The sequence below is a fragment of the Helianthus annuus genome, chromosome 2 (genome assembly GCF_002127325.2).
Source record: "Helianthus annuus cultivar XRQ/B chromosome 2, HanXRQr2.0-SUNRISE, whole genome shotgun sequence".
Classification (NCBI taxonomy): domain Eukaryota; kingdom Viridiplantae; phylum Streptophyta; class Magnoliopsida; order Asterales; family Asteraceae; genus Helianthus; species Helianthus annuus.
In genome coordinates this window covers 169,804,569-169,829,740 of record NC_035434.2, presented here as the reverse complement: position 1 = coordinate 169,829,740, position 25,172 = coordinate 169,804,569, and the positions used below count along the sequence as shown (strand labels likewise).

The window sequence follows — 25,172 nt, the reverse complement described above, 5'->3', positions numbered from 1 at the left end:
ACGTAGTTGGCAACAATATAGTCAAACCACACAATTATATAAATGCACAGCAGAAGCTTAAAGATAAATATATACTTCAACCTCTGGTTGTAATATCAAATGTATTACAGAAGTCGAATGTATCCACAGCGGATCAAAATAATAAAATATTGTTCATTCAGATACGGCATCGAGTTTGCGAGACTATTCGTGATGCTTAGGAAGCTAATACCAGCCAATTTCGTATAGTACCTGCACTTAATCTTTTTGGGGAAAATACGTCAGTTTACACTGGTAAATACATTCAACTGACACATTTGAAAATGTTTATTAAAATTGATTTGAATGCACAAGGCACAAACTCTTTTATAACTTGGGAAAATTATTAAAATCTTGTGAACGTATTACATGTTCTTTTATGCGTTCAGTAGCCCGGATCGTGCCGGGTTAAAGATTAATAGACACACCACATTGCGTAAAACCGTAGTATAGAAACCAACGGCTACGTCTTTTAATTAAATGTCGACAATATATACGGGTGTACGCCTACACCGGGATGTCGATGGTCGTGGCCATTTCGTAAAATGATGCCAAGGATATCCGGGACAACGGTCATTAACCCCCCAAAGGCTTTTAAGAAACAAAACTGTTTAAATGAGCCGATCACATTATACAAATTAACCACCTCAGCGATGGAAGATATGATGCTCAATCAAGCGGTATTATTATACCGTATCCCAAGCCCGTATAGGGAAAATAAGTTAAAAGTATTTACCTTTGCAAGTATATTCCTTAATTTGATTAAATCACCGATAGCTTTTACTGGGGCTCCTAATCTGGAACGAAGGTTTTAATCAACCTCTTAGAATCCTAACGGGTCTCATATTAGCCGTAGCCTAGACCGGTTGGTTCCGATATATAGGTATGGTTTAATCGCGTGAAAGGCGAAAACCGAGAATGGAGTGTGATTATGCCCCATCAAGTTCAGAGACTTGTTTTATATAGGTTTAAGGTTCACACTCTGGATTTTGGGGTTCAAATAATATAATTTGACCCGTATCGGCTAATTTATGAAAACTAGTTCCATAAGCCGAACCGTGCGCGCAATAGGCGAAACGGTTAACCATGAGAGTCTTACGCTTATTTCCTAAGTCAATATGCCTTAAAGAGGTTGTGGTATCAGTAGGATACCTTCCGTGATGCCCGTAACGAGTTTAAGTTTATATTATGCCCCGTAGGGGTTTTTCGGTCATTTTAAAGACTTTTAAAGGGCTTTTCGAGTTCTACAGGAAATCTGAGTTTCCCGAACAGTTTATAAAGTCTAAAATACTTTATTTATTATTTAAAATCAATGGCAACTGGAATCGGGTCAAAAGACCTCGTAGAACTCAAGTTTTGGCCGAAAAGGGTATATTCGGTATTTACCAAACTGTAGCCATAACCGCATGTTATGAGCAAGGTAAAAATTATTAAAAATCTTTAAAATTCCAAAAATATTATTTTACTACAGTGGGTAAAAGTTTTGGAGACGAAATCTTGGTTTAGATGGGTGTTATGCTAATTGCGCCGTTTATTACAAAAGTTTCTTATAATTGCGCTATTTAGCATAACTCTCATTCTAGACCTCGGATTGACGTGAAACTTTAAGGACATGCTTATAATTTAGTAAGCAAGGTTATGGTCCGTTCACGTGTCCGAAATACTCGTTTTATTTTAAAAAGGCTGTTACGGTCAACTTTTAGGCGATTAACGGAAATGCGTAAAAGACTCGGACAATTCATGAACCGATCACAGAGGTCTATACCATCATGTAACCTGGTCCTAAGAGAGTCCTAAGGCATATCTATACCTTACTAAAACGGGTCAGAACTGAAGTCAAAGCAAAAGTCAAACTTTTACGACATTCGGCTCCGAACCGGGTCAATATAGCAAATGGTCGATTCAAACGAGCATAAACAAGTTTATATACTTAATATCATGTTTTACGAGTGCCAAAACAAGTTTCATAGCATATACATTACAGATTATGTATAAAACGGCAAAATAGCTTTCTGTTGACTTTTTAAGTGCACGTTTGACCCGACATTTGACATAGTTAGAGTGGTGATCAGAGGGAACCCTTTTAGGGGTTTATTACCCACATAAATACCAACTCATAACTACTTTTGATCCGACAATTCACTAGACCATTTATGAATTATCGCTATAACAACCGTTAGTTACGACGGTTTGGTTTATAAGCTAAATCTATGGAAAAACAAGACCACAATGGATGTGAACGACTTACAGAAGTTGTGTCTTGCTTAGAGAGCAGAGAAGAATGCTTGAGAGCTTCTTAGAATGATCAGTTGTGTGTATTTGAGTTGTGTGATTGTTATGAACACAACATGGCTATTTATAGTGAAAAATGAGCTCCAAGATCATTCCACATTGGTCTATACTGATCATGGATGATGGGCAGGTGTCCCATAGAGCTATGGGTCGAGTAGGGGTGCCCATGCCTCATTTATTGATGTTTGATCGTTCACAAGCTCAAAAGGCATGCAATTACAAACTTTCTGCATCTGGGCGTCCAATGCGGCCCGCATGGAGGATCCATGCATGTTTTAATGCGGGCCGCCTGAGATTCAAACTTCAGGCGCGTAAAGGAGGTGGCTCGCGGCCCGCCTCCACTTAACCCAAAACACAACGCGGGTCGCGAGAGGCTTGATTTTCAGGTTTTTAAAATCTTTTATAATCATTACGAAATCCTGGTAATTAATAACGAAATCTTTCGTAATTATTAACCTGACCTTTCGGGTTTGAAGGGGTAACTTTGCGGTTTGGCCCTCGATTATTTACAACTAAGGGCCTCGTGTTATTTACCTGCGTTGTTAAGTCCCCGGTTAGTTTATTAATTATTCAGAAAGCCTTAACTTTCACTGTTGACGCTCTTAACCCTTCTCATACGAATTCGATCATAACTTTCTCGTTTTAAAACAGAACTTCGCGGAATTTATACAGTATATTCTAGTGAGCGTATAATACTGTTACAAAGCCTCGGGAGCGTTAAAGGGTCACTCAGAGGTATAATTAAACATGTTGACACAGTTAACCCCTGTAGCTTGTAATCTCTCACTTTCTTCCGCGTTTCGCTTCCGTACGATCCATGATTCATTCGTTTGAAGGTACAAGCACCACTTAGGGTTACTATACAGTATATTTACCCTTGTTTGACATTTATAACCCTCGAATTTATATACATTCAAGGTTTGTCAATATTGGTCCTTTATTTAATATCAATGCCACGTGTAATCAAATGACACGTGTTAACACATCATTGGACACAAAAATTCGAGGTGTTACAATATTCATGTCGTACGCGTACTATTGCAACATAAATCTACGCTATTGGGTTACGTATCTAAAACATTGCAAGGGGTTGAGACGTTTACGTTTTGAAATAGTCTCAGTTGTTAGTGTTGTGTTGCTTCTTGTCTTCCCGAGCCAAAAACAAGGTTGTAAACACCATAAAAAATGTTAGAAGAGTAGAAGACACATAAACAAACAATATATGTAGTATGTACGTGACGACGGGCCAATGGATTGCTCCATTTACCCGGTTTGGGCTGATGCCACAAAAGCCCAACACATAAGGCCCACAGATGAATTTACTTCTCCATTAAGGCTTTCCCCATATGAATACGAGCGGGAAATAAGAATTTAGAAAAGAAAAGGAGCATTTAATGTCCGATGTAAATGGCATCTTGGCTGGCACGGTACTTCTCCAGCCGTAAACATTAAATGAGGCTATCATCTCGCCGCTGGGGGTCAGACACGTGTCTGAGCCCCCCGAAGACTATCAGAAACCGTTGGATCACCTTAACCAATATCCCACATGCAAGATAAGGTTACTTGCTTATATAAGAAGAGGAAAATGGTAACAAGAAGGTATGAACACATTTAACACACTCTCATTTACTCTCCTTTCATTGGTTCCGACCAATATTCTTACACATTAAACACACTCAAGCATTTATTAGATTTACACCTTGGAGGAACTATTCCGGTGATCATACTCATCGGAATAAACTCCTTTCATTCTCCGGCAAGTTTACTTACTCTTACGCCAGAGCTTGGTCACGGATCCCCCTCCCGGGGTCCCCCGTGGCGAGGCTAACGGTTTATTCTTTTGTAGCAACGAAGACAGAGGCATCTTGACATCAGCGAAGATCCATTTAGCGTCAACCGGGATTTGGGTATTCGACATTGGCGCCATCCGTGGGACACCAGTCTGACCGGTGTTTCCACACTAAACTCCGACGTTAAGGATAGCCCTTTTCACAAGCAGCAGTATGTCAACCCCACCCAACACACGTACCATCCAGACGGCACAAAGTGATCATGATAAGGTCACAGTAGAAGATATAACTCATGAAGAAGGAAATGAGAATCAAGTGGAAAATCTGGAAAGAGAGGAACCTATCACTCCAGATTTCGTAGCCATGCACAGGGAGAAGTTAAAAAAGTGTCTTGAAGATTTGGAGAGGCAAGAGAAGCTTAACAGCCTTATGGCTAGATTTTCCTTTGATACACCTTCCAAGCAGGAAGGGACGGACCCTCAAAACAGGGGCATCGGTGATGACCCACTAGAAACGTTCATGACAGCTCTTCGACAGATGTCCTCGGAGGAAAGGGAGGATCTCATCACGGGAAAGAAACCGAAAGGAAAAGAGAAAGAAAAGGAAAACCAAAATGATGATGGCTTGGATCAACCCTACCTCCCACGAGACTTAGCTGAAGTCTCAAAATTCCCACGAGACTTAGCTGAAGTCTGACGCCCTTAGTAAGCTGGCCTCAATAGCATTCGACCACCTAGCAAGAGAAGTCAAAATGGAAGTCCTGACTTCCCCCTCCCTCGGCGCAGAAGAGGTGGCTGCAGTTGAAAATACACAAGAAACATGGATGACACCAATTATAAAGTTCCTCAGAGACGGAACCCTACCTGAGAGGGATTAGGCAGCCAGAAAGGTGAGGGTCAAGGCCCTGCAATATGAGCTGATTGATGGGGAGCTGTATCGAAGATCATACCTGGGCCCGTCCCTGAAATGTGTTGACATAGAAGAGGCTGAGTATGTGATTAGGGAAATACATGAAGGGATTTGCGGAATGCATTCGGGGCCAAGGACGGTAGTAGCAAAGGCAATGAATGCAGGGTTCTATTGGCCTCAAATGTATGAGACAACTTCCAAAGAAATCAAGAAATATGACAACTGCCAGGTACAAGCACCTATGACCCATCGACATAAGCATCCAATGATACCCGTCTCAACATCCTGGCCCTTCCAGAAGTGGGCCATTGACATAATAGGGCCGTTTTCGGAGGGTCCAGGAGGGGTCAAATATGTGGTAGTCGCCATCGATTATTTTACTAAGTGGATAGAAGCAAGACCCTTAGCAAAAATAACCGGGGAACAGATGAGGCGATTTGTACTAGACAACATCATTTGTAGATACGGGGTCCCAAAAGAGCTGGTAAGTGACAACGGCGTCCAATTTGCGGGAAGGCCCTTCAGACCCTGGTGTGAACAGATGCACATACAGCAGGTATTTACCTCCATCACCCACGCTCAAAGCAATGGATTGGTAGAAAGAGCCAATCAAAGCATTATCAAGGGAATGAAAGCGAGACTCGGGAGGAAGCAAAAAGGATGGCTGTAGGAACTACCATTTGTATTATGGGCATATAGGACCACTCCTAAAGATTGCAACGGGGAGACTCCTTTCAGCCTAACTTACGGGACGGAAGCTGTTATCCCGGCTGAAATAGGATCCCCAACTGCCCGAATGAAGCTCAGGGAGGAGGAGAACGAGCAGGACCTCCGGATGAACCTAAACCTTTTGGAGGAAAGTAGAGAGGTGGCAGCAATCAGTGAGGCCAAATACAAGAAGCAGCTGGAAAGTTATTACAACGCCAAGATGAAAAAGCTCAGCCTCGTCCCAGGGGATTTGGTTCTAAGAGCAAACGAAGCCAGCCTACAGGAGAACACCGGAAAACTAGACCCCAATTGGGAAGGACCCTACCGAGTTGTATGGGCAAACGACAAGGGAAGCTGCAAATTGGAAACACTCCAAGGCAAGGAGGTCCCCAGAACATGGAACCTCATGCAACTTAGGAAGTACCACATATGAGGGGTAAACCCCCGGAAAAACGGCCAAGGAGCCACTTTTGTAATATTTAACTATTAATCTGGGGCTTGCCCCCAAGGACAGATCTTTTGTAACAACTTATGCTGGGAAGTTTAATCCCCAAATGTATGAAAAATGGCCAACTAGCCTGTCCTCTTTTGACAAAATAACAGGTATTATATCTAGGCAGACGTGCCCAAAAACACTATAAAACCTAACTAAATAAATGAGCACACGTGTACAAGGTATATCAAACATGCCAAAAGCCCGGCCATGGGGCAAAATTGGGTCTAGCTAACCCAAAGAAAGCGGACAAAACAAACCAAAAACATAATATCATATTATAAACTTGTCCGACTATTGGCCTCGAACAGACAATCCTGGTTTACCAGGCAAACCATAAGCACAACGCATCTCTGTAAATAAACTACAAAAAGAGACCATTCTTTATTCATTCGCAGAACAAATGTACAAGGAAAAGCCTTCATAACTTTGGCAAAAGCAGCTAAAATACAAGGCAATAAACACAACAAATTCAACCAAAAAAGACCAAAGCACAGCTTCCCGCAAAACAGCCCAAGGATCCTCAGGGAAGCACCAACTCGATCCTCGGCAAAGATTCCTGTAAGACAGAAAACACAACAAAGAGCAAGCAAGAGACGGGATAACAACATACAGTCATAAGTCATACGATTAGATACTAAGGAGAACCCCCACACAAAGGTTCCCCTTCCAAACATCAAAAAGTTTAAAGTGTTCCAGGGAAAGTAATTATCCGTATTACAACCACATCGAAAGAAGCAAATGTTTAGAAATTACCGAGGGGCATCCCCAGACAAAGACGGCGGAGACGAGGGACCAGCAGAGGAAAATAGGGCCTTCAATTCATCTATCGATATCATGGGATGCTCCAGGATCTTCTTAAGAATGGCCGGGGTCTTGCTCCCAAACTCCTCATCTAGCTTGGATAGTCTCTTCTTAGCCTTGGAGTTGTACAGCGGGGTCTCCTTCCTACCCAGACCCTGAGCAGAATAAGCATAGCCATCCTTCAGCCCAGCCTGGTAGCCAACGTCCCGGTAGGCCCTATATATCTCTTCCAAGCCACTCTTAAACTCCTCTGACTGAGAAACGGTAATAAGAAAAACCCCAAAGCCTTCAGTGATCAACCAGTGTTTCTCCTTAGCCAGCCGCTGGTTGTCATCAGAGGTTATCCCATAGTCGGCATACATGGTATTCAACTGCTCCTGGGAAACAGAGCCAACTTCCTTTAGATGATTTAACTCAGCAACCAGCTCTTCCTTCTCCTCCACCAACGTCGCCATCTCCTTCTCCCAAGCTTGTTCCTTTCGCTCCAGCAAGGCTCCAGCCCCCTGACCTGGAAACACCATAAAAAGTCTAAAACAGTTGTAAAATAAAAAAAAAGAAGGAAGGAGGAGGGAGAAGCTATGTACCTTCTCCTCCTGCAATTTTCTCTCAGCATCGACCACCTGGCACCTAAGTGCGGCAGCAATAGATTGGGAGGACTTGAGCTCAACCTTGAGTCCTTCATTCACCCTCCTTAAATCATCGATCCGCTGCAGCATGCCAGCACCCCTGAAAAAGCTCTCACAAAGAGACATGTTATACTGATCCTCAAAAAGATCATCCCTCAAAGCAGAGTTCACAAACTTATGGGAGGGAGGAACAACATGAGTAAGAAAGTCCCTAGCAGCCTCAGGAGTCCCTATCACTGAAGAATGAGATACTTTCCATTTGGGGACATATGTGAGAGGGATAACATCAGCAAACAAAGGAGCCAAAGAGGACCGATGAGCAGGACCTTCAAGGAGAGTGGGTTTACTGGTCCCCGTAGCATGAGAAGGTGAAAGTTCAAAAGGTGAAGAAAAACTAGCTATGCCCACCTCTGAAGTCTTATCCCGAACACGGGAAGAAGAGGGACCAGTGGGGATTTCTATGGGATCATGAGAACTTCCCTGCACAACAAGATGAAAAACATCAAAAACAAGACAGAGGGCAAATAGGCAGGAGAAAGAAGAGAGCAGGAGGAAAAAGAAACCTACAAACAAAGGTGCGTTCACAAGACTTGAAGACCTCAGGTGTTTGGACAAGGAACCCTTGATTCCAACAGGGGGAAGATCGGAAACAGCCTTCGACGAAGGAGGAAGCTTCTGTCCGCTAGCACTCCGGAGCCTTTGCCGGATATCACAGGGAGCAGGGGTTGGCCTAGGACTTGCGGCGTTCCTCTTACGAACTAAACGAACCTCCAGAGCTTCATCATCACTTTGATCAGAATGCCGAACAGGGGGGAGATCAGGGGAACTCTCCTCCCCATCGGAAAGGACCCCTCATCGCCTCCCACAGCGACAGAACCCCCAGCCTGGGCAGAACCCCCGGTAACCTGTATCTCCACATTCCAGCCAGGATCAACTTCATCACCAACTATAAACTTGACATCCCTGGAATCGCTTTGAAGCAACCTCCACAAAGTTAACTCTGCACAAGAAAAACACTAAAGATGATTGCACAAATACCAAGGCACAAAAGAAAACAACAGCAAATCCAGAATAAAAGACACCTTTTTTGCCAAAAAAGGCCTTGGGACGAACCGGGTAGGAAGGGCTCAACCCCCCCATGGCAAGAATCCCCTCGGAAAAGGTAAAGGCCCTCGTTGGGTTTTCGTACATCCGTTTCCACTGAACGGTTTCGGTAGCAGACAGGGTAGGAACAGCATCCTCAATAACGGCCTCAGCATCTCTTGGCAGTGGAGATTCCGGTATCATGGCAGCAGAGACAAAAATAAACCTACTCTTCCAATCCTTCGGGTAGGTAGAAGTTGGCATAAAGGAGTAACAGGGTTTCGACACGCTGTTCTGTCGCTTGGCAAAAGTAAACCAATCTCCGTCAGAGATTATTTTATAGAACATGCAGAACAAAGGGACAGAGGGCTCGCCGGAAACGGCTGCACAAGACAACTCGAAGTGCACCACTCTCATAAAACCTAAGGGATGCAACTGAGAGAAGTGAACCCCAAAGTGGCGAAGCAAAGCAACCTTGAAAGGTGAAAGAGGATACCGGACTCCACAAGAGGAAAATGCCAGTGTATAAAGAGGAATTCTGTCCGGCGTACATTCAGCCGATTCATTAGGGCCCGACAAGGAGGGAGAAAACTGCTCGGGAATGTTGTATGTCTCGACAAAGGACTTCAAGTCCTTCGCTGTCAAGACCGATCTTATCGCTGAACGGCCGGAGCGACTCATGACAGATAAAGAAAAATGGCGATCGGAGAAATGTTAAGAGAATGAGAAACAGAGGATGATAATGGAAACAGGACGAGAATTCAAGAAGGCTAAGAGGGTATTTAAAGAGATAATTGATAGTGGTGATAACCGTCACATCAACGCCCCTTCAAAATTCAAATAAGGGGGCACGTGTATTGATGGGATTAAACCCCGCCATTAATATTCGGCAGACTAGTAGGGGATAAATAATGATCACTTGAGATACGGGCCCACATGTTCTAGCCAAAGGATTACCTTTTGAAAAACAGGTATAGCTCAGCCCCGGATCATGAGCCTTGGGACTCAGAGCCAGGGACTAAAGATGACTTGACGACGGGCCAATGGATTGCTCCATTTACCCGGTTTGGGCTGATGCCACAAAAGCCCAATACATAAGGCCCACAGATGAATTTACTTCTCCATTAAGGCTTTCCCCATATGAATACGAGTGGGAAATAAGAATTTAGAAAAGAAAAGGAGCATTTAATGTCCGATGTAAATGGCATCTTGGCTGGCAAGGTACTTCTCCAGCCGTAAACATTAAATGAGGCTATCATCTCGCCGCTGGGGGGTCAGACACGTGTCTGAGCCCCCTGAAGACTATCAGAAACCGTTGGATCACCTTAACCAATATCCCACATGCAAGATAAGGTTACTTGCTTATATAAGAAGAGGAAAATGGTAACAAGAAGGTATGAACACATTTAACACACTCTCATTTACTCTCCTTTCATTGGTTCCGACCAATATTCTTACACATTAAACACACTCAAGCATTTATTAGATTCACACCTTGGGGGAACTATTCCGGTGTCGGAATAAACTCCTTTCGTTCTCCGGCAAGTTTACTTACTCTTACGCCGGAGCTTGGTCACGGATCCCCCTCCCGGGGTCCCCCGTGGCGAGGCTAACGGTTTATTCTTTTGTAGCAACGAATACAGAGGCATCTTGACGTCAGCGAAGATCCATTTAACGTCAACCGGGATTTGGGTATTCGACAGTACGTATGATCTCTATAAATGTATGTAAATAGTTTCCATCGGTGAATTTCAACAGGTCTGGACCGTCCGGGTTCAACAGTTTCACATAGAGGTGTACAAAAAACCGGTTTTAGGACCAAAACCGGGAAAAAAAACCGAAACCGATTTTTTTTTTTAAAAAACCGGTTTCAACCCGAACTGAACCGGCGGTTTGTATACCGGTTAGTACTCTTGATCTTTGAAATCGATTAAAAACTGAAACCGGTTTTTTGTCCTAAATCGGTTAAAAAACCAAACCGGTTTTCAAGAAACGGTTTAAAAAAACCGATTTAAAAAATAAAACCGATTTGTATTTTCACATCTGTTTTTTCACATCAAAAAATACAAAAATGTTGTTTGTTTAATTTTGGCAACCGTCCAATAATTTGGGGAACAAAAAAAACATCACATTTTGAAAAAAAATGTACTAAATACAAATTGACCAATAAAAGATAGTGTTGACCATAGATTTATTACATGTCTATTATATAAATTGATGAGTTTATAATAAAAACTAATAAGCCAATGAGATGGTGGTGGAGTGGTAAGGGAGAGACTTGGTGTTCTAAGCACTGTCGTGCCTTCGGGAGAGTGTTCACGGGCTTCGGCTCTAGGTGAGAGTTTTCTCCTGTTCGGAGGCGAGTGTAACCCGATGTGGTGAATTTCGCTAGTAACTCGTTTGGAGGATTCGTTAACCGTTAAAAAAATAAAAACTAATAAATAAAATATTTTTTAATTAAATAATAATTTATTTATTATTACATCAAATCTACCATAGTAAATATGCATACTTTTTCGGTTTTTCCAAGATTCACCAAATCTACCCCTATAACCTTGTCTTTAGATTTGGACTTAACTAACACCCCTTTCATTTTCCAAACTAAATTCCCATCTACACATTCATTAACCAATCAAACAACACAACACAACACAACACATATCTTCTTCCTCTTCTTCATCATTACACTTCAACACCTACTTTCCCAAAATCACCATCTTTCTTGATCTATTTTCCAAGACATGCTTCTTTATTAACTTCAAACACTCTATTCCCTCACATGGTTAGTAGTTCTTCATCATACATATTCTAGTATCTTGGATCTTGTTTTTCACTTCATGTTTTTCATCTTCATGGTTCTTTCTACTTCAAGTTGTTGAAATTTTCACTTGAAACTAACACTTGTTTTGGTTATCTTGACAGAAGTTGTTACTAGTTTTATAAGTTTTACAAGTTTCTTGATTGGTTAACATATGGGTAGGGGTAGGGGGAAAGGGAAGAAGTTGAGTTTAACATACAACAATGGTGATCCTGCAAATGAAGAAGATAAACAAAAGGGTAGGCTTGAAAAGCCATTAATGAATGAAGATGATGAAGATATTGAAAAGATTGAGGAAAATGATGATGATATAGATGATGAAAATGCAAGTTCTAATGTGAATGGGAATAATAAGAGGAAAAGAGACAAAGTGGGAAAGAAGAAGGGTGATTTGGTAAAAGAGGAAAGCGCGAGTGGGGCCGGGTCTAAAGGTTTTCGTCATGTCGGGAGTCGAAGGAAAAACAAACCTCATCGAGCAGCCGAAGTTGGTGTCGAATGCACGTGAAAAAAATGACCAATTTACCCTTCGTTTGAGGTCTATCGTCGGTTTTAAGTCATGTTATGTTTTCACTTTGATCTTTAGGAACCGGTTTCTTGCATCGGTTCTCGTGTATTATGTTCGTGGGACCGATGAAATATCCCTATATTATCTTGTTTAGTTTTTGTTTTTCTTTTTGGGTTTTGTTCCAAATATCTTGTGAATTTATGTATGATTTTAGCTATAGAGTTAAACTTGTTGGGTATGAAACTTGATTTGAAGGGACATTTTGTAAAATGTTTTGGTCAAATAATAATAACAGTTTTGCTTAAATGTTTAGTGATGGAGGTTGTTGTTGCTTAGGTGAGTAATGGTTGGTGTTGTTGAGATTTCATTCTCAACTGTGGTCCAAACCAGTGGGCTGTAGGCCCGGTTAGTGATGAGGACCAACTTGTAGTACTTTTTGTGGCCCAGCCCATCATAGCTGTGTTGAGGTAAAACGAATAAGTTATTGTCATCCATCCTGTTGCTAGAGATGCACAAAACTGGATTTTAGGCTAAACGGGTTCGGTTTTTGGATCGAGTCAAAGAAAGTCAAACCCAGAGTCTAAAACTTGTTTATACGGGGAGTTTTATCCCGTTTGGTTTGGTTTGGTTTTAACCGGTTTCAACGGAGAAACTCTCAAACCGATTTAGAACTGGTGGTTCGGTTTCACCCAAACCGGTTTATTTAGTTTTACAACCGGTTTCGGATCGAGGTCCGGGTTTCGAGATGCAACTCTACCTGTAGCTGAAATTGGACACAATAGGCATGTGCGAAGCTTCTAAGGAGTGGGAGGGGGCGGCTAAATTACAATTTTCGAGCAGTGTTACACGAAATGAACTTATTCCATATCAAAATAAAACAAAACTAAACCATGGATAATGACCTTATTACCACACAAACCATTACTCGAGCATAACTGACAAGGAGCCGAACTGAACCGAACCGAACCAAACCAAACCAATTAGATGGATATGCTGTTTGGAACACCTTTCCCGGTCACACCTCTATCAGAACACGGCTTCATGATTTGGTACGGAACCAACCCTGCACCACTTCGGTTTGTTAAAAGCGGATCATTGTTTCTCGAGTCTATAATGCTTTCCAGCTGGTTTAGCGTTTCTTGAAACTCCAAAAACGCTGCATTTATAGCAGGTTCCGCAGCCCATGCTGGCTCAATGGTTCCACCAATATACTCCTCATCCGGTGAATGACTAGATAAAACATCTAAAACCGCCATTACTTTCGTAGCTTGGATTTGGGATGGGAAACAACTCAATAACACATCCTCGGGACGTTTTATAAACGACTGCCATTCTTCGTCTGTGGGGTCTTCGTTAGGCATTTTAAGTCTCGCCATTGTTGGCCTGTTGGGGAAGTAACCAGCAAAGTCGTATTGACCAAAGTTGACCGCTGAATGGTGACCAGAACTCACCCACATGATGGTTGAAACGATTCCTATTAGATCGTCTTGGGTTTTGAGTTGTGGCCACCATGGTTCGTCTTTCTTGTCTCCATGACCAACTGTACGGATTTCATTCCACCATGCTTGCAGCTCTTCGTCAGATTCCACAAGATTTGCTTGCGGGTAGTAGTAGTTGACATAAGAAGCAGCCCATTGTTTGATGGCATCATAAATAAGTAGACCATCATTCGCAAATGGGTAATCCTCGATTGTTAGTTTCACACCGTGTGGTGCAGTTGAATCTTCAACCGCCATACCCCTGAACGATACCAAATCATAACATTAATTTCAGCTAGTTTCTAACTTCCTTCGTTACAGTTATAAGAGTAAAATGCGATTTTCATCCCTGAGTCTGGATCCAAAGGGTTTGAAATCTTGCCATTGTCATTTGGCTCGTTAACTCCATCCATTTTTCTCCGTTAAGTCAGAGGTATTTTCGTCTTTTTTGTTAACTTAAAGGGCTATTCGGTCTTTTGAATACTTTACATTATGCTAAATGCTTGTACATAAAGTGAAAAAGACCGAATTGCCCTTTAAGTTAATAGAGTTAAATGCCATTTTAGTCCCTGTGGTTTGGGCCATTTTGCCAGTTTAGTCCAAAGGTTTCATTTTTAATCTGTGGGTCCAAAAAGGTTTCACAGTTGGTCAGTTGCCATTTTAGTCACTTGGTTGACTTCATCCATTTTTTCTGTTAACGAGAAGGCCAATTCGGTCATTTTTTTATGTAATTCTGTTAACTAAAAGGGCAATTCTGTCATATAAAATGACCGAATTGGCCTTCTCGTTAACAGAAAAAATGGATGAAGTTAACCCAGTGGACTAAAATGGCAACTGTGAAACCTTTTTGGACCCACAAGTTAAAAATGAAACCTTTGGACTAAACCGGCAAAATGACCCAAACCACAGGGACTAAAATGGCATTTAACTCTTTAAGAGTTGTCCCTTTAATTGAGAAAAATGGATGGATTTAACAAGTCGGATGAAAATGACAAGATTTCAAACCTTTTGGATCCAGATGCAGACAAGGAAACCTTTGGACGAAAGTCGCAAAACTGGTCAAACCTCAGGGATGAAAATCACATTTTACTCTAGTTATTGTTGTTGTTTATATGCATATAAAGGTACCTGCTAATAAGGTCAGCTGGAAGAGCCTCGTGATCAAAACGCCATAGCTGATCATACGCATCAGAACAAATTTGCATACAATATCTTCCAGGAGAAAACGTTGACTCTATGACACCACCAGCATTAATGAGAGCTAATCGAGCGAGAGAATTGATTTGCATCGTGTAACGGAAACTAGGGAGAAGTAGTCGTTTAATAGGATGCATTTGGCTAAGATGGCGGTTGGTGGCAATTATGTAAGGCTCTGTAACACAATGTGTTCTTAGCCTGCACAGTAAAAAAAAAAAAAACAAATAAACAGTTTTAAGTTTTAACTCCGGTCAATGCATAATTGCATAAACATGTAACTTATTATACGAAAGGGGGAATCGACCAATGGCTAACAAGTTCGTGATAAGCCGAATCATGGGAAAGGACTTGGGCCTTGGCTAGCTTCCAGAGCCAGGCACCGGTCGCATTCCAAGTGGGTGTGTACACATGCTTCCACTGTGGTTTCGTACCAAATGGTGGGCGAGTCAACTCAATGGCTAGTGGGCGTAATGTTCCCTCGGGCGTAAGGAACATTAACGTTCTTGAAGCATAAAGAGTTGTCCCTTTAAGCTCTCGTGTTTTGTTTACGTAAGGTAGGAGCAAATCATGGTAATCCAACATAAACAGTTTCTTTTGTGCTAAAGCCTGCAAGAAAATAATACTTTTTTAAATAATTAATAAAGAGTAAAATTCCATTTTCGTCCCTGAGCCGGATGAAAATGGCAAGATTCCAAACCTTTTGCCTTTTGGATCTAGATGTGGAAAAAGAAAACCTTTGGAAGAAAGTCGCAAAACTGGCCAAACCTCAGGGACGAAAATGGCATTTTACTCTTAATAAAATTAGAGTGAATTTCAAGGATTGTCCTTTATCTTTATACCATTTTCAGATGTTGTCCTTTATGTTTAAAATTGACGAGTTTTGTCCTTTATGTTTTCATATCATACACGTTTTGTCCTTTAGGCCTAACCCAGTTAGTTTTTTCAGTTAAATTTGGTTATGTGCTTTGCACATGAGGGCATTTTTGTCAATTCAAAGGTTGCAGAAGCTTTGAGCTGTAAATCTGCCGTTTAATTTACCTTTGAATTGACAAAAATCCCTCATGTGCAAAGCATATGACCAAATTTAACTGAAAAAACTAACTGAGTTAGGCCTAAAGGACAAAACGTGTATGATATGAAAACATAAAGGACAAAACTCGTCAATTTTGAACATAAAGGACAGCGTCTGAAAATGGGTATAAAGATAAAGGACAATTTTTGAAATTCACTCATAAAATTATATAACCATAAGACACCAAACTAAGAGACACCATGTTATATTACCTCATCAAAACTCATGACACCTCCTATCTCTTTCTCTACAATCTCCTTGGTGATTGCGGATTTAGGTGGTCCGTAAACGTCAGGGTCCAACTTACTCGTCAATGGCCATTCCTAGTTATATAATCACACAACATATCATGACTGTTTACACAACATCTTTTCTCTGTGTTATAAACGATACTGGTTATCATTTGCATATATGAACATACCGTAACCAACTGTATGCTATAAGGGTTGAGACCAGCAAGCATTTGTCGGCAAAACTCCTCATCTCGGTACCAAGAGAACGTGTCCCCTATAACTAAAACCATTAGTACACACACACAAAAAAAAAAAAAAAAAAAAAAAAAAAAAAAAAAAACGCGCAAAATGGATAAACGCTTACTGTCAATGGTTTCAGGGGTCTGAAACTGGATAATAGCATGTGCAGCATCAACATCTCTTTTTACAAGTCTAGGAAAATCACTTGAAATCTTTTCATTGGCAGGAACATTAACACCTTGATTATAAAGCAAGTCTATGTCTGTGAATAACGGAAATCCCTTGTCTTTGTCTGTATAAACCGAGTCTAAAGCCGGTACAATTTCATGGAGCACATTGAACAAAAGCCTTGCTCCAAACTGTAAATCCTTTATCTCGGAAAAATCTTCATCGCTTGGTACATAGAAAGGGACCTTAGTTCTGGTCTCCGTCGACGGATCTGCATTCGAAAATGATTCACAACTTTTTGTTAAGGTTCAGTAAATTCCTTCTGTATTCAATAAAATTCTACATTGATTTTTAGCCAAATTTGTAATTCATAAACTAGAAAAAAAACACTAGAAATAGGGTCCTAATAAAGATACACCCTAAAGTATTATTTTGACACTCAGTATATGGGTCATATACAAGTATACGGCTCGTATACCAGTAAGAGAATGTCAGAGTGTGTTTAGTTGTGCAAGTATACAACTCGTATACATTTACATTGGTCATATATAAGGCTCGTATATATATTTATGGATCGTATATACGACTCATATACATGTATACTGGTCGTATATAAGGCTCGTATATATGTTTGAGGATCGTATATACGACTTGTATTATACTGGTCGTATATAAGGCTTGTACATGTGTTTATGGGTCGTATATTTGCACAGCCAAACATACTCTGACATTCCTCTAATAGTATACGACTAGTATACTTATATTGGTCAGGGTATCAAATTAAGATGCTAAGGGTGTGCATTTAGTTAGGGGTGTGCATGGTTCGGTTCAGTTATTAGCATTATCTGTAATCGTAACCAAAGTCATCGGTTAACGTTAATCGGTCCGATTTATTCGGTTAATTTGTCGGCTTTCGGTTTGGTTCGGTTAATTTTGGTTAATAACCAAACAAAACCAAACATTGGCTAAAATTTTTGTTTAGAAATGCATGTAATGGAGGGATAAATACATGAAATAGATATATAAATACATGAATTGGATGTGTAAATAAATAAAATGGAGGTATAAACACATGAATGGAAGTATAAAACATCATATTGATGTATAAAAGCTAGAAATATACGAAGATTTAAATGATTCAATTCGGTTCGGTTCATTTCGGTTAACCGATGGTACAAAAAATATCCGTTAACTGATTTTTGGTTAATTCGGTTTCGGTTAATAATTTCGGTTCGGTTTTGTCGGTTTTCAGTTCGGTTTTGGTTAACGATTCGGTTATTGAAATTCAGTAGATTCATAAAATAGTGTACTAACTAATAACTAGGGTTGCAAACGAGCCAGCTCGGCTCGAAAAAAGCTCGTACAAGCCAAGCTTAAACGAGCTCGAGCCTAGGGTACGGATGTTTCTCGCCAGTACGGCACCGCCTAGGGTACGAAAAAAGCTCGTACAAGCCAAGCTTAAACAGTCTATTTGCTGTACCTATAGTAGACATAGGGCGACCAGTACGGCACCGCCTAGGGTACGGATGTTTCTCGCCACCGAGCACCGGCCGTGCTAAACTTATCTCAGAATCCGGATCTCCGAGATCGTCGTATACATCATAATCGTAAATCCGATCGTACGGTTGACGTTCACCTTCGTGGTTACCTCGGAGCGATTCCAGATCTGCCGTTCGTAACGGCTTCAGTGCCTCTGGTGTTTCCGATGGAAGATAAGACTACACAAACAAAACTTACAGATTAGAAGATAGAACTCAACTTCGACAGTTATTAGCTAATTCTGACACCCGATCGTCGCCGTCGCCACCGTCACGGCGGCGAAACGACGGCGTGTGGGGGTGTTTTGAGATTTCAAAGCATATTAACTGGCGGGAGAAAATTTTCTTTATTTTCCTTATAGTTGTTTTGTTCAAAACTTTGGTCCTTTAACTAACTTTAAATGACATTTAAGCCCCTCAAATCATTTTTTTTGGGTCCGAATCGGTTTGATTTTGTTCAATGATAGTCAAAGTTAGTTTTTTAGGGTCTGAAACCGATATGGTTTGAAACCAGTTTTTTAGGGGGAAAGGATCGATTTAGTTCGGTTCGGTTTGGGTTAGATTGGTTTCTACGGAGCGGTTTCAAACTAGTTTTTTGAGCGGTTCGATTTAACAGTTTAGATTCGTGAACTGGTTTTTTTTTCGTCCTCCAGTCCACCTCTATTACCACAACAAATCTTTTTTTTTAATACAGATATTAACGATAATAAAATATAAACTTTATTTTTAAAAGGGATGTTATATTTGAGAGATGAGAAAGAAAAGAGTCGACCTTGTCTGTGAAAAATATTCTTTTCTCTGGGACATCGGATTTGGATTGAACCCAAGATTCACATGTGAAAGTAACAACGCCATCAAGAGCAATGGTCTTAAAGAACATCTTCTGGTCGTACTCATTTTCCACCAAGATAGCTCCTATTTCCCCAAAATCGTCAGGGACGTCAAAGTTGCATTTAAACGTGTACACGTTAATTTTAGAATGCAATGCATCGTATGTCGCATTCGCCGACACTATCTTCCGTTTTCCATTTGCTGTATCAAGTAATCAATAGTTTGTCACTTTTAACATGGCATGTTACATTAATAAAAAAAATTGGATATACGTACAATCAAGATCATTAGAAACTAGTTCCAACGAGAAAGACCCCGCTCGAAGATCAGAAACATTATCAGTATAACCCCCGGGTTTAAAATCACCAAGGACAGAGCTAATGGCTGGTTGGATGGTGATGACACCCGTGATGGTGGTGACATTGGTAACAAGGGGAATCGCTACGGCTCTAATGTTACCGAAACCTGAGGTGGATCGAGCACGAGTGGCGTTAAATGTCTTGGTGGATGTGTATTGGCGGGTGATAGTGGGGGAGTAGGTGGTGCCTCCTCTTATGAATGGCTTGTGGAGTGGCAATAGGTTGTGAAGTGAGTGAGATTGGTTGATTTGGGGCTTCAACATGTTTTTTTTTTCTAAGTTTTCTTATTTAATGGTCTCACACTTGTTTTGTGTGATTTGATAGCTGGAACAAGGATCTCTATTTATAGGCGTAGGGGATGTGATATGTGTATGGACGAAGAGTAAAAGGAATATTAGATCCCAAAACAAAGAAAAACAATATTAAAATTTGGTAAAGTTGTTATATGAAATTAATAGCTTTTTCTTCATATGGAAACTAGCTTAGAGGTAAACTGTCTACATCTTATCTTTCTTAGACCCTTACCTTAACTTTGCTATTAGTAAGATATATATGATGATGATTTTTTTCTTCATATGGAAACTACAAGAAGTGTTTATTTAACTATTTTTGCCTTGGAGATGAGTTTAATAATACTTTTAGGGGCTGTTTGTTTACCTCTTAATAGTTCAGACCTCTTACCAGTTTAGCACTTAATGGTTCAGACTGTTTGTTTTATGAGCAGATTCTGAATGGTTCAGACATTTGCCTCTAAATGGTTAAGATTTATACAGAGTTTGAATGGTTAAGACCTCTAATTTGAATTGGTCAGACATTTGCCTTTGAACGGTTAAACATTATATAGGCTCTTAATGGTTCAGACCTCTTACTCTTACTCTTACTGGTTCAGCACTTAACCATTCAATCAATTGGATTCAATCAAATTCCGAGTCAGGGGCTCTTATGCAACATCTGAATGGTTAAGTGCTGAACCAGTAAGATGTCTGAACCATTAAGTGCTAAACCAGTAAGAGGTCTGAACCATTAAGAGTCTGTATGATGCTTAATCGTTCAGAGACAAATGTTTGACTAATTCATATTAGAGGTCTTAACAATTCAGACTCTGTATAAATCTTAATCATTTAGAGGCAAATGTCTGAACCATTCAGACATTTGCTCGTGAAACAAACAGTCTGAACCATTAAGTGTTGAATCAGTAAGAGGTCTGAACCATTAAGAGACTCATTAAGACGTAAACAAACAACCCCTCAGTATTATTTAAACTGAGGGTAAAAAAATCGATTGGTTTATCCTATTAAAAATTTACAAAAGTAAATTTGTAAAGTACATATTATCATGTACAAAATAAAAAGGCGAAGAAAACTAAAAATAATAGGCATATTTTTATAACTGGTATTCTGTTCTATGATTAGAAAAATAGTCCGAGTACATACTTCACGATTTCACAGACATAAATAATGATAATCAATCTTCAAGATCTCACCAAATTCGATCTACCCTAAACACCCAATCTTCAAGATACGTTTCTTAATGATTTTACACACAAACAAATAAGTTGCATTAAAATAAAAATAATTAACAAAATGTACATGTGTCGTATCGAACCAACCGGAAAATATCGATATTAGTTTTTATAATTTTCAAACAATGTAAAAATGATCTTATTTTTGGGTTACTTACACTAGACAAATTTTGTGTAATGAAACCATTTTGAATAAAGGTTTTTTTGTATTGTAACTATACCAAGTACTGATATCGTAACGAATCAAGTTGATGCTGACCGAAAAATATCGATACCGGTATCGGTATTATCGGAGTCGATATCGGTCTTTGTTCAATGTAAATCTATTGTTGGTATCCTTTTGACTATATCACGACTTTACTTTTTTGGTTACATTAGACAAATTTTGTATAGTTAAACCATTGTAAATAACCTTTTTTTTGTAACACATGACAACATCTATACCGGTGCCGATATATATATAGAAACGGGATCAGGAGAAAACGCTCAAAAGTGTGAGAACGGTGAGAACGCTTCCTGGCCTAACACGTGTCACGCCGCTTAGAGAAAGGCGGAGGGGCTTTTTTGTCCTTTCATATTTCTTTTTTATTAACGCGTGTCTCTTCATCTTTCCATTTTTTTGGCGTTTATTAAATATGCGGCGTTTTTATTGTTTTTAGATCAGAACTATAGTAAATTTTTTGGCATTTTAAGTATTGTTTTGGCGTTTTTATTGATTTTTAGATTAGGATGCAGGCTTTTAATTTAAAAAACAACAGTAATTTTCTTGATTTTATTATATCAAGTGTTTTGTCATTTAGGATACAGGCCTATAATGTGACAGACAATTATGGCGTTTTGAAAAGATAAATAATTTTTCAATTTTCCATGTACTGGCATTAATATAACTATAATGTTTTTGGCAATAAATGATACCGTCTCTTTATTTTATTGTTTCTTTTCAATTTTCATCTGTTAATTAGTGTTGATTTTTCCAGTAATACTTTGTTTGCGTTTTTTACGTTTTATATAGCAACCTCATACTTTGGTAGCATTCGTTCTCACAGTTTTCAAACTATCGGGCGTTTTGGTGTTTGTAGATTTTGGCGTTTTATACTCAATATTTTTAAATAGCAGAGAATTAGATGATAAACAACAAAGAATTACATAACAAACAATAGAAAATGAAAAAAAATAAAAATTACAATCTAATTTCTCATTCAAATCTTCACTGTCATCTGCCTCTTCTACTTTAACCTTTTTGACGTTTTGAACCTGTTTTTGAATGCCTTATGTAGATCCTTATTTTCCTACATAACGGCCGTCTTTAGAAGATGCTTATTTTTGTGGCATCCTTTATGGTGGGTGGATATATACTTGTTTGATGACATGTTGAAGACCAACGCATTCTCTAATGTATTGATCCCTTCATGCTATCAATATATCCATCAAGAACAAAGTGACATGATGTCATATCAGTGTCATCGGTCTCTTTGTCTTGAATATTTGTCCATCTCATTCAGCAAAAGATTATAGAGATACCCAACTCAGAGAAAAATCCATTCAATGAAACTTCATTCAGATCAATACTCAGTATAGTAGAATCGAGGTGCTGCATCTGTGGCTTTTTTAAGTATTTTTTTTGGCGTTTTTAAAGTGAATGGTTTCTAGGGAATATGGCGTTTGTTTCTGGTTTTGTGATAAGTTGTTTGTGCAGAGAAGTCTCTATTTATAGAATGTTTTTGGCGCGTAGTTTAGGCGGGATTTTATTTATAATAAATGATATTAATAAAGTAGCCGTCTTTTCAGTTTTATTGTGTATTTTTACTGTTTTTTTGTTCAGCTTTTTCAGGTTTGGCGTTTTTGAATGGGTTTAAGTAGTTTTTGGCGTTTTCCCCATTTTTAGCTTCTTTTTAATTAATACTTCTGCAAGTTACTTTCGTTATAGTTTGGGAGTTTTTGGTGTTTTTACTCCATTTATGGCGTTTTCATATGCATTATGACTGTTTGGCATTTTAATTAAGATAATGTATTTTTTTATTATAAGTTGAAAAATACATAGCAAACAACATAAAAAGAAATTTAAAAAAATAAAAATAAAAACAATTCATCTTCCAAATCTTCACTGTTATCAGTCTCTTTCTTCTTTGAATCATGTTCGCTGGTGGTTTGGCTTAGCCATGCTTGTGTTTTTGTGGCCGTTTGGAAAGTCAAAATGACATGAGTTTTTTTTTTTTTTTTTTTTTTTAATATGTATCTTCAAACAACTCAGTAGTGTCATTCGTCTTTTCATGCCATTTAAATATTCATCAAGAACAAAACACAGAAAATGACATAAGTTTGACCCCATCATCTTTTTGTTTATGATTTGTCCATCTCATGTAGCAAAATGTTTTTTTTTGAGTCACAGCACCTCATGGAAGAATGCATTATCCGACACTTTGGTGTAGAACAATATTTTGAATATACAAGAAACGATATTTGGCATTTTTGGCGTTTTACTGAGGAAATAGTGTATCTGAAAGAACCGTCGATCTTTTGGAATCTTTTGATGTTTGTGTGTTTTGGTGTTTTCTAAGATAAATGGTATATAGTAGAAAATATGGCGTTTTTTGAGTAGTTGTGTTTGATGTTTTGGGAATTTTGGCGTTTGTAAGTTGAATGGTATATTGCAGAAAATATGGCGTTTCAGGTTCTGGAGGATGTGTTTTTATGTCTTGGATGTTTTTTGTTTATATAGCGATGTGATTTGGTCCGTATTGGCGTTTTATTTTTCATTATGGCGTTTTGTTATAGAGGTGTAAAGACGCTTTTACCCTTAATGAGGAGCGTCCAAGTAATAAAATTGATGTTATTTACGAAAACGCCACCGCGCCAATCTAGTCCATAGATTGTTTTAATCGGACGATCCATAAGCGTTCTCACCGTTCGCACACTTTCTACCGTTTTCTCCAAATCCCGACCCTATATATATATATATAGGGTTGAGTTCATTTCAGAACTCTAAATAAGTACAGAACTTTCAGAACTCCTAATAAACAATCATTTTATATATAAGTTTTTGTATTTGAGATCTTTTTATCATCTATTAAGTGTATTTCTTTGATTACATACATATTAAAAGTAGTTTACATATGTTTAATTTCCAAAATTATATATATGTGTCATAACTAATTACATATATGTAAAAAAACTAGTTTACATATGTGTAATTATAAAATTACATATAAAAAATGATATGTAAGTTTATAATTACACATATGTAAACTAGTTTTTTTTACATATATGTAATTAGTTATGACACATATATATAATTTTGGCAATTAAACATATATAAACTACTTTTAACATGTATGTAATCAAAGAAATACATATAATAGATGATAAAAAGATCCTAAATACAAAAACTTATATATAAAGTGATTGCTTATTAGGAGTTCAGAAAGTTCTGTAGTTATTTAAAGTTTTGAAATGAACTCAACCCTATATATATACATATATATATATATATATATATATATATATATATATATATAGGGGAAGGTTTATTGGGGAACACTAAAAAAGTTGGGAACAACGGGGAACCGACTCAAACGAACTCCGATTGGACTCATTCCAGCGGCGTTGGAACCGGCTTGTCGAACCCTAACTAAGATCTCTTAACCCTAAACCCTAACTCCTAAACTCTAAATCCTAAAGCTAAAAAATAAGGCTAAAACCTAAGCTAAACCGTAAAATCTAAACTATAAACCCTAGAAGCTAAACCCTAAAGGCTAAACCTAAAGCTAAACCCTAAAGCTAAACCTTAAAGCTAAACCCTAAAAGCCAAACCTTAATATAGGGTTTAGGGGTTATGATTTAGGGTTTAGGGTTAAGAGATCCTAGTTAGGGTTCGACGAGCCGGTTACAACGCCGCTAGATTGAGTCCAATCGGAGTTCGTTTGAATCGGTTCCCCACTTTTTTAGTGTTCCCAAATGAATCTCACACTATATATATATATATAGTATAAGATACAATATCCCTTAACGTACAATACGTATGATATTTTGAAATCACACGTTATAAAAAAGCATGTTCGAAATCGCATGTTGGTATTTTGATGAAATCGCATGTTGGTTTTTTTTAGCAATTTCGCATGTTGGTAAATATGATGAAATCGTATGTTGGTATATAAAGCAATTTCGCATGTTGGTTTTTCAGCACAAATCGCATGTTCAAAAGTGAATTTGCACCAGATGGGATGGCTGAGATGATCGCGTACATATTGTACGATAAGGGCCATTGTACGTTAACCTAACCCTATATATATATATATATATATATATATATATATATATATATAATTGCGCTAAAATAAGAACCACCTCGAGTTGTAAGAACCGCGAGAACCACACCATCCGGGTCGCCGTTTACCATGATTTTTTTTTACAACTAGATGTGTGTATTATAAACACAGCCGTAAAAAAAAAATTTTAAACGCCGCGGCCGAGGGGGTAGTTTTTTACACC

General features: G+C 38.9%; 1 protein-coding gene and 1 long non-coding RNA gene across 2 annotated transcripts; one reads left to right on the top strand and one right to left on the bottom strand.

Annotated features, from left to right (window-relative positions):
- The first annotated feature begins 11,262 nt into the window (after window positions 1–11,262).
- LOC110900514 lies at window positions 11,263–12,352 on the top strand. Its single transcript, XR_004884173.1, has 2 exons — window positions 11,263–11,505; window positions 11,646–12,352. It is a non-coding gene; the product is annotated as an uncharacterized LOC110900514 (long non-coding RNA).
- A 484-nt stretch (window positions 12,353–12,836) lies between these two features.
- On the bottom strand, window positions 12,837–19,446 carry LOC110927159 (lipoxygenase 2, chloroplastic). The gene is made up of 9 exons (XM_022170773.2): window positions 19,080–19,446; window positions 18,745–19,004; window positions 17,915–18,152; window positions 16,391–16,705; window positions 16,215–16,300; window positions 16,006–16,116; window positions 15,026–15,327; window positions 14,653–14,919; window positions 12,837–13,786 (listed from the first exon to the last, which is right to left on the bottom strand). The coding sequence occupies exons 1-9, from the start codon at window positions 19,423–19,425 to the stop codon at window positions 13,027–13,029; spliced, it is 2,685 nt and encodes an 894-aa protein (XP_022026465.1). The 5' UTR covers window positions 19,426–19,446; the 3' UTR covers window positions 12,837–13,026.
- Window positions 19,447–25,172: the final 5,726 nt, after the last annotated feature.

Excerpts from the sequence above, each read along its gene's own strand:
- LOC110927159 (XM_022170773.2), bottom strand. The coding sequence starts at position 19,425 with ATGTTGAAGCCCCAAATCAACCAATCTCACTCACTTCACAACCTATTG. Across the intron at positions 18,153-18,744 it reads GAATATTTTTCACAGACAAG|TCTTATCTTCCATCGGAAAC; the intron begins GTCGACTCTTTT and ends TTGTTTGTGTAG. Across the intron at positions 15,328-16,005 it reads GTGTCATGAGTTTTGATGAG|GCTTTAGCACAAAAGAAACT; the intron begins GTAATATAACAT and ends ATTTTCTTGCAG.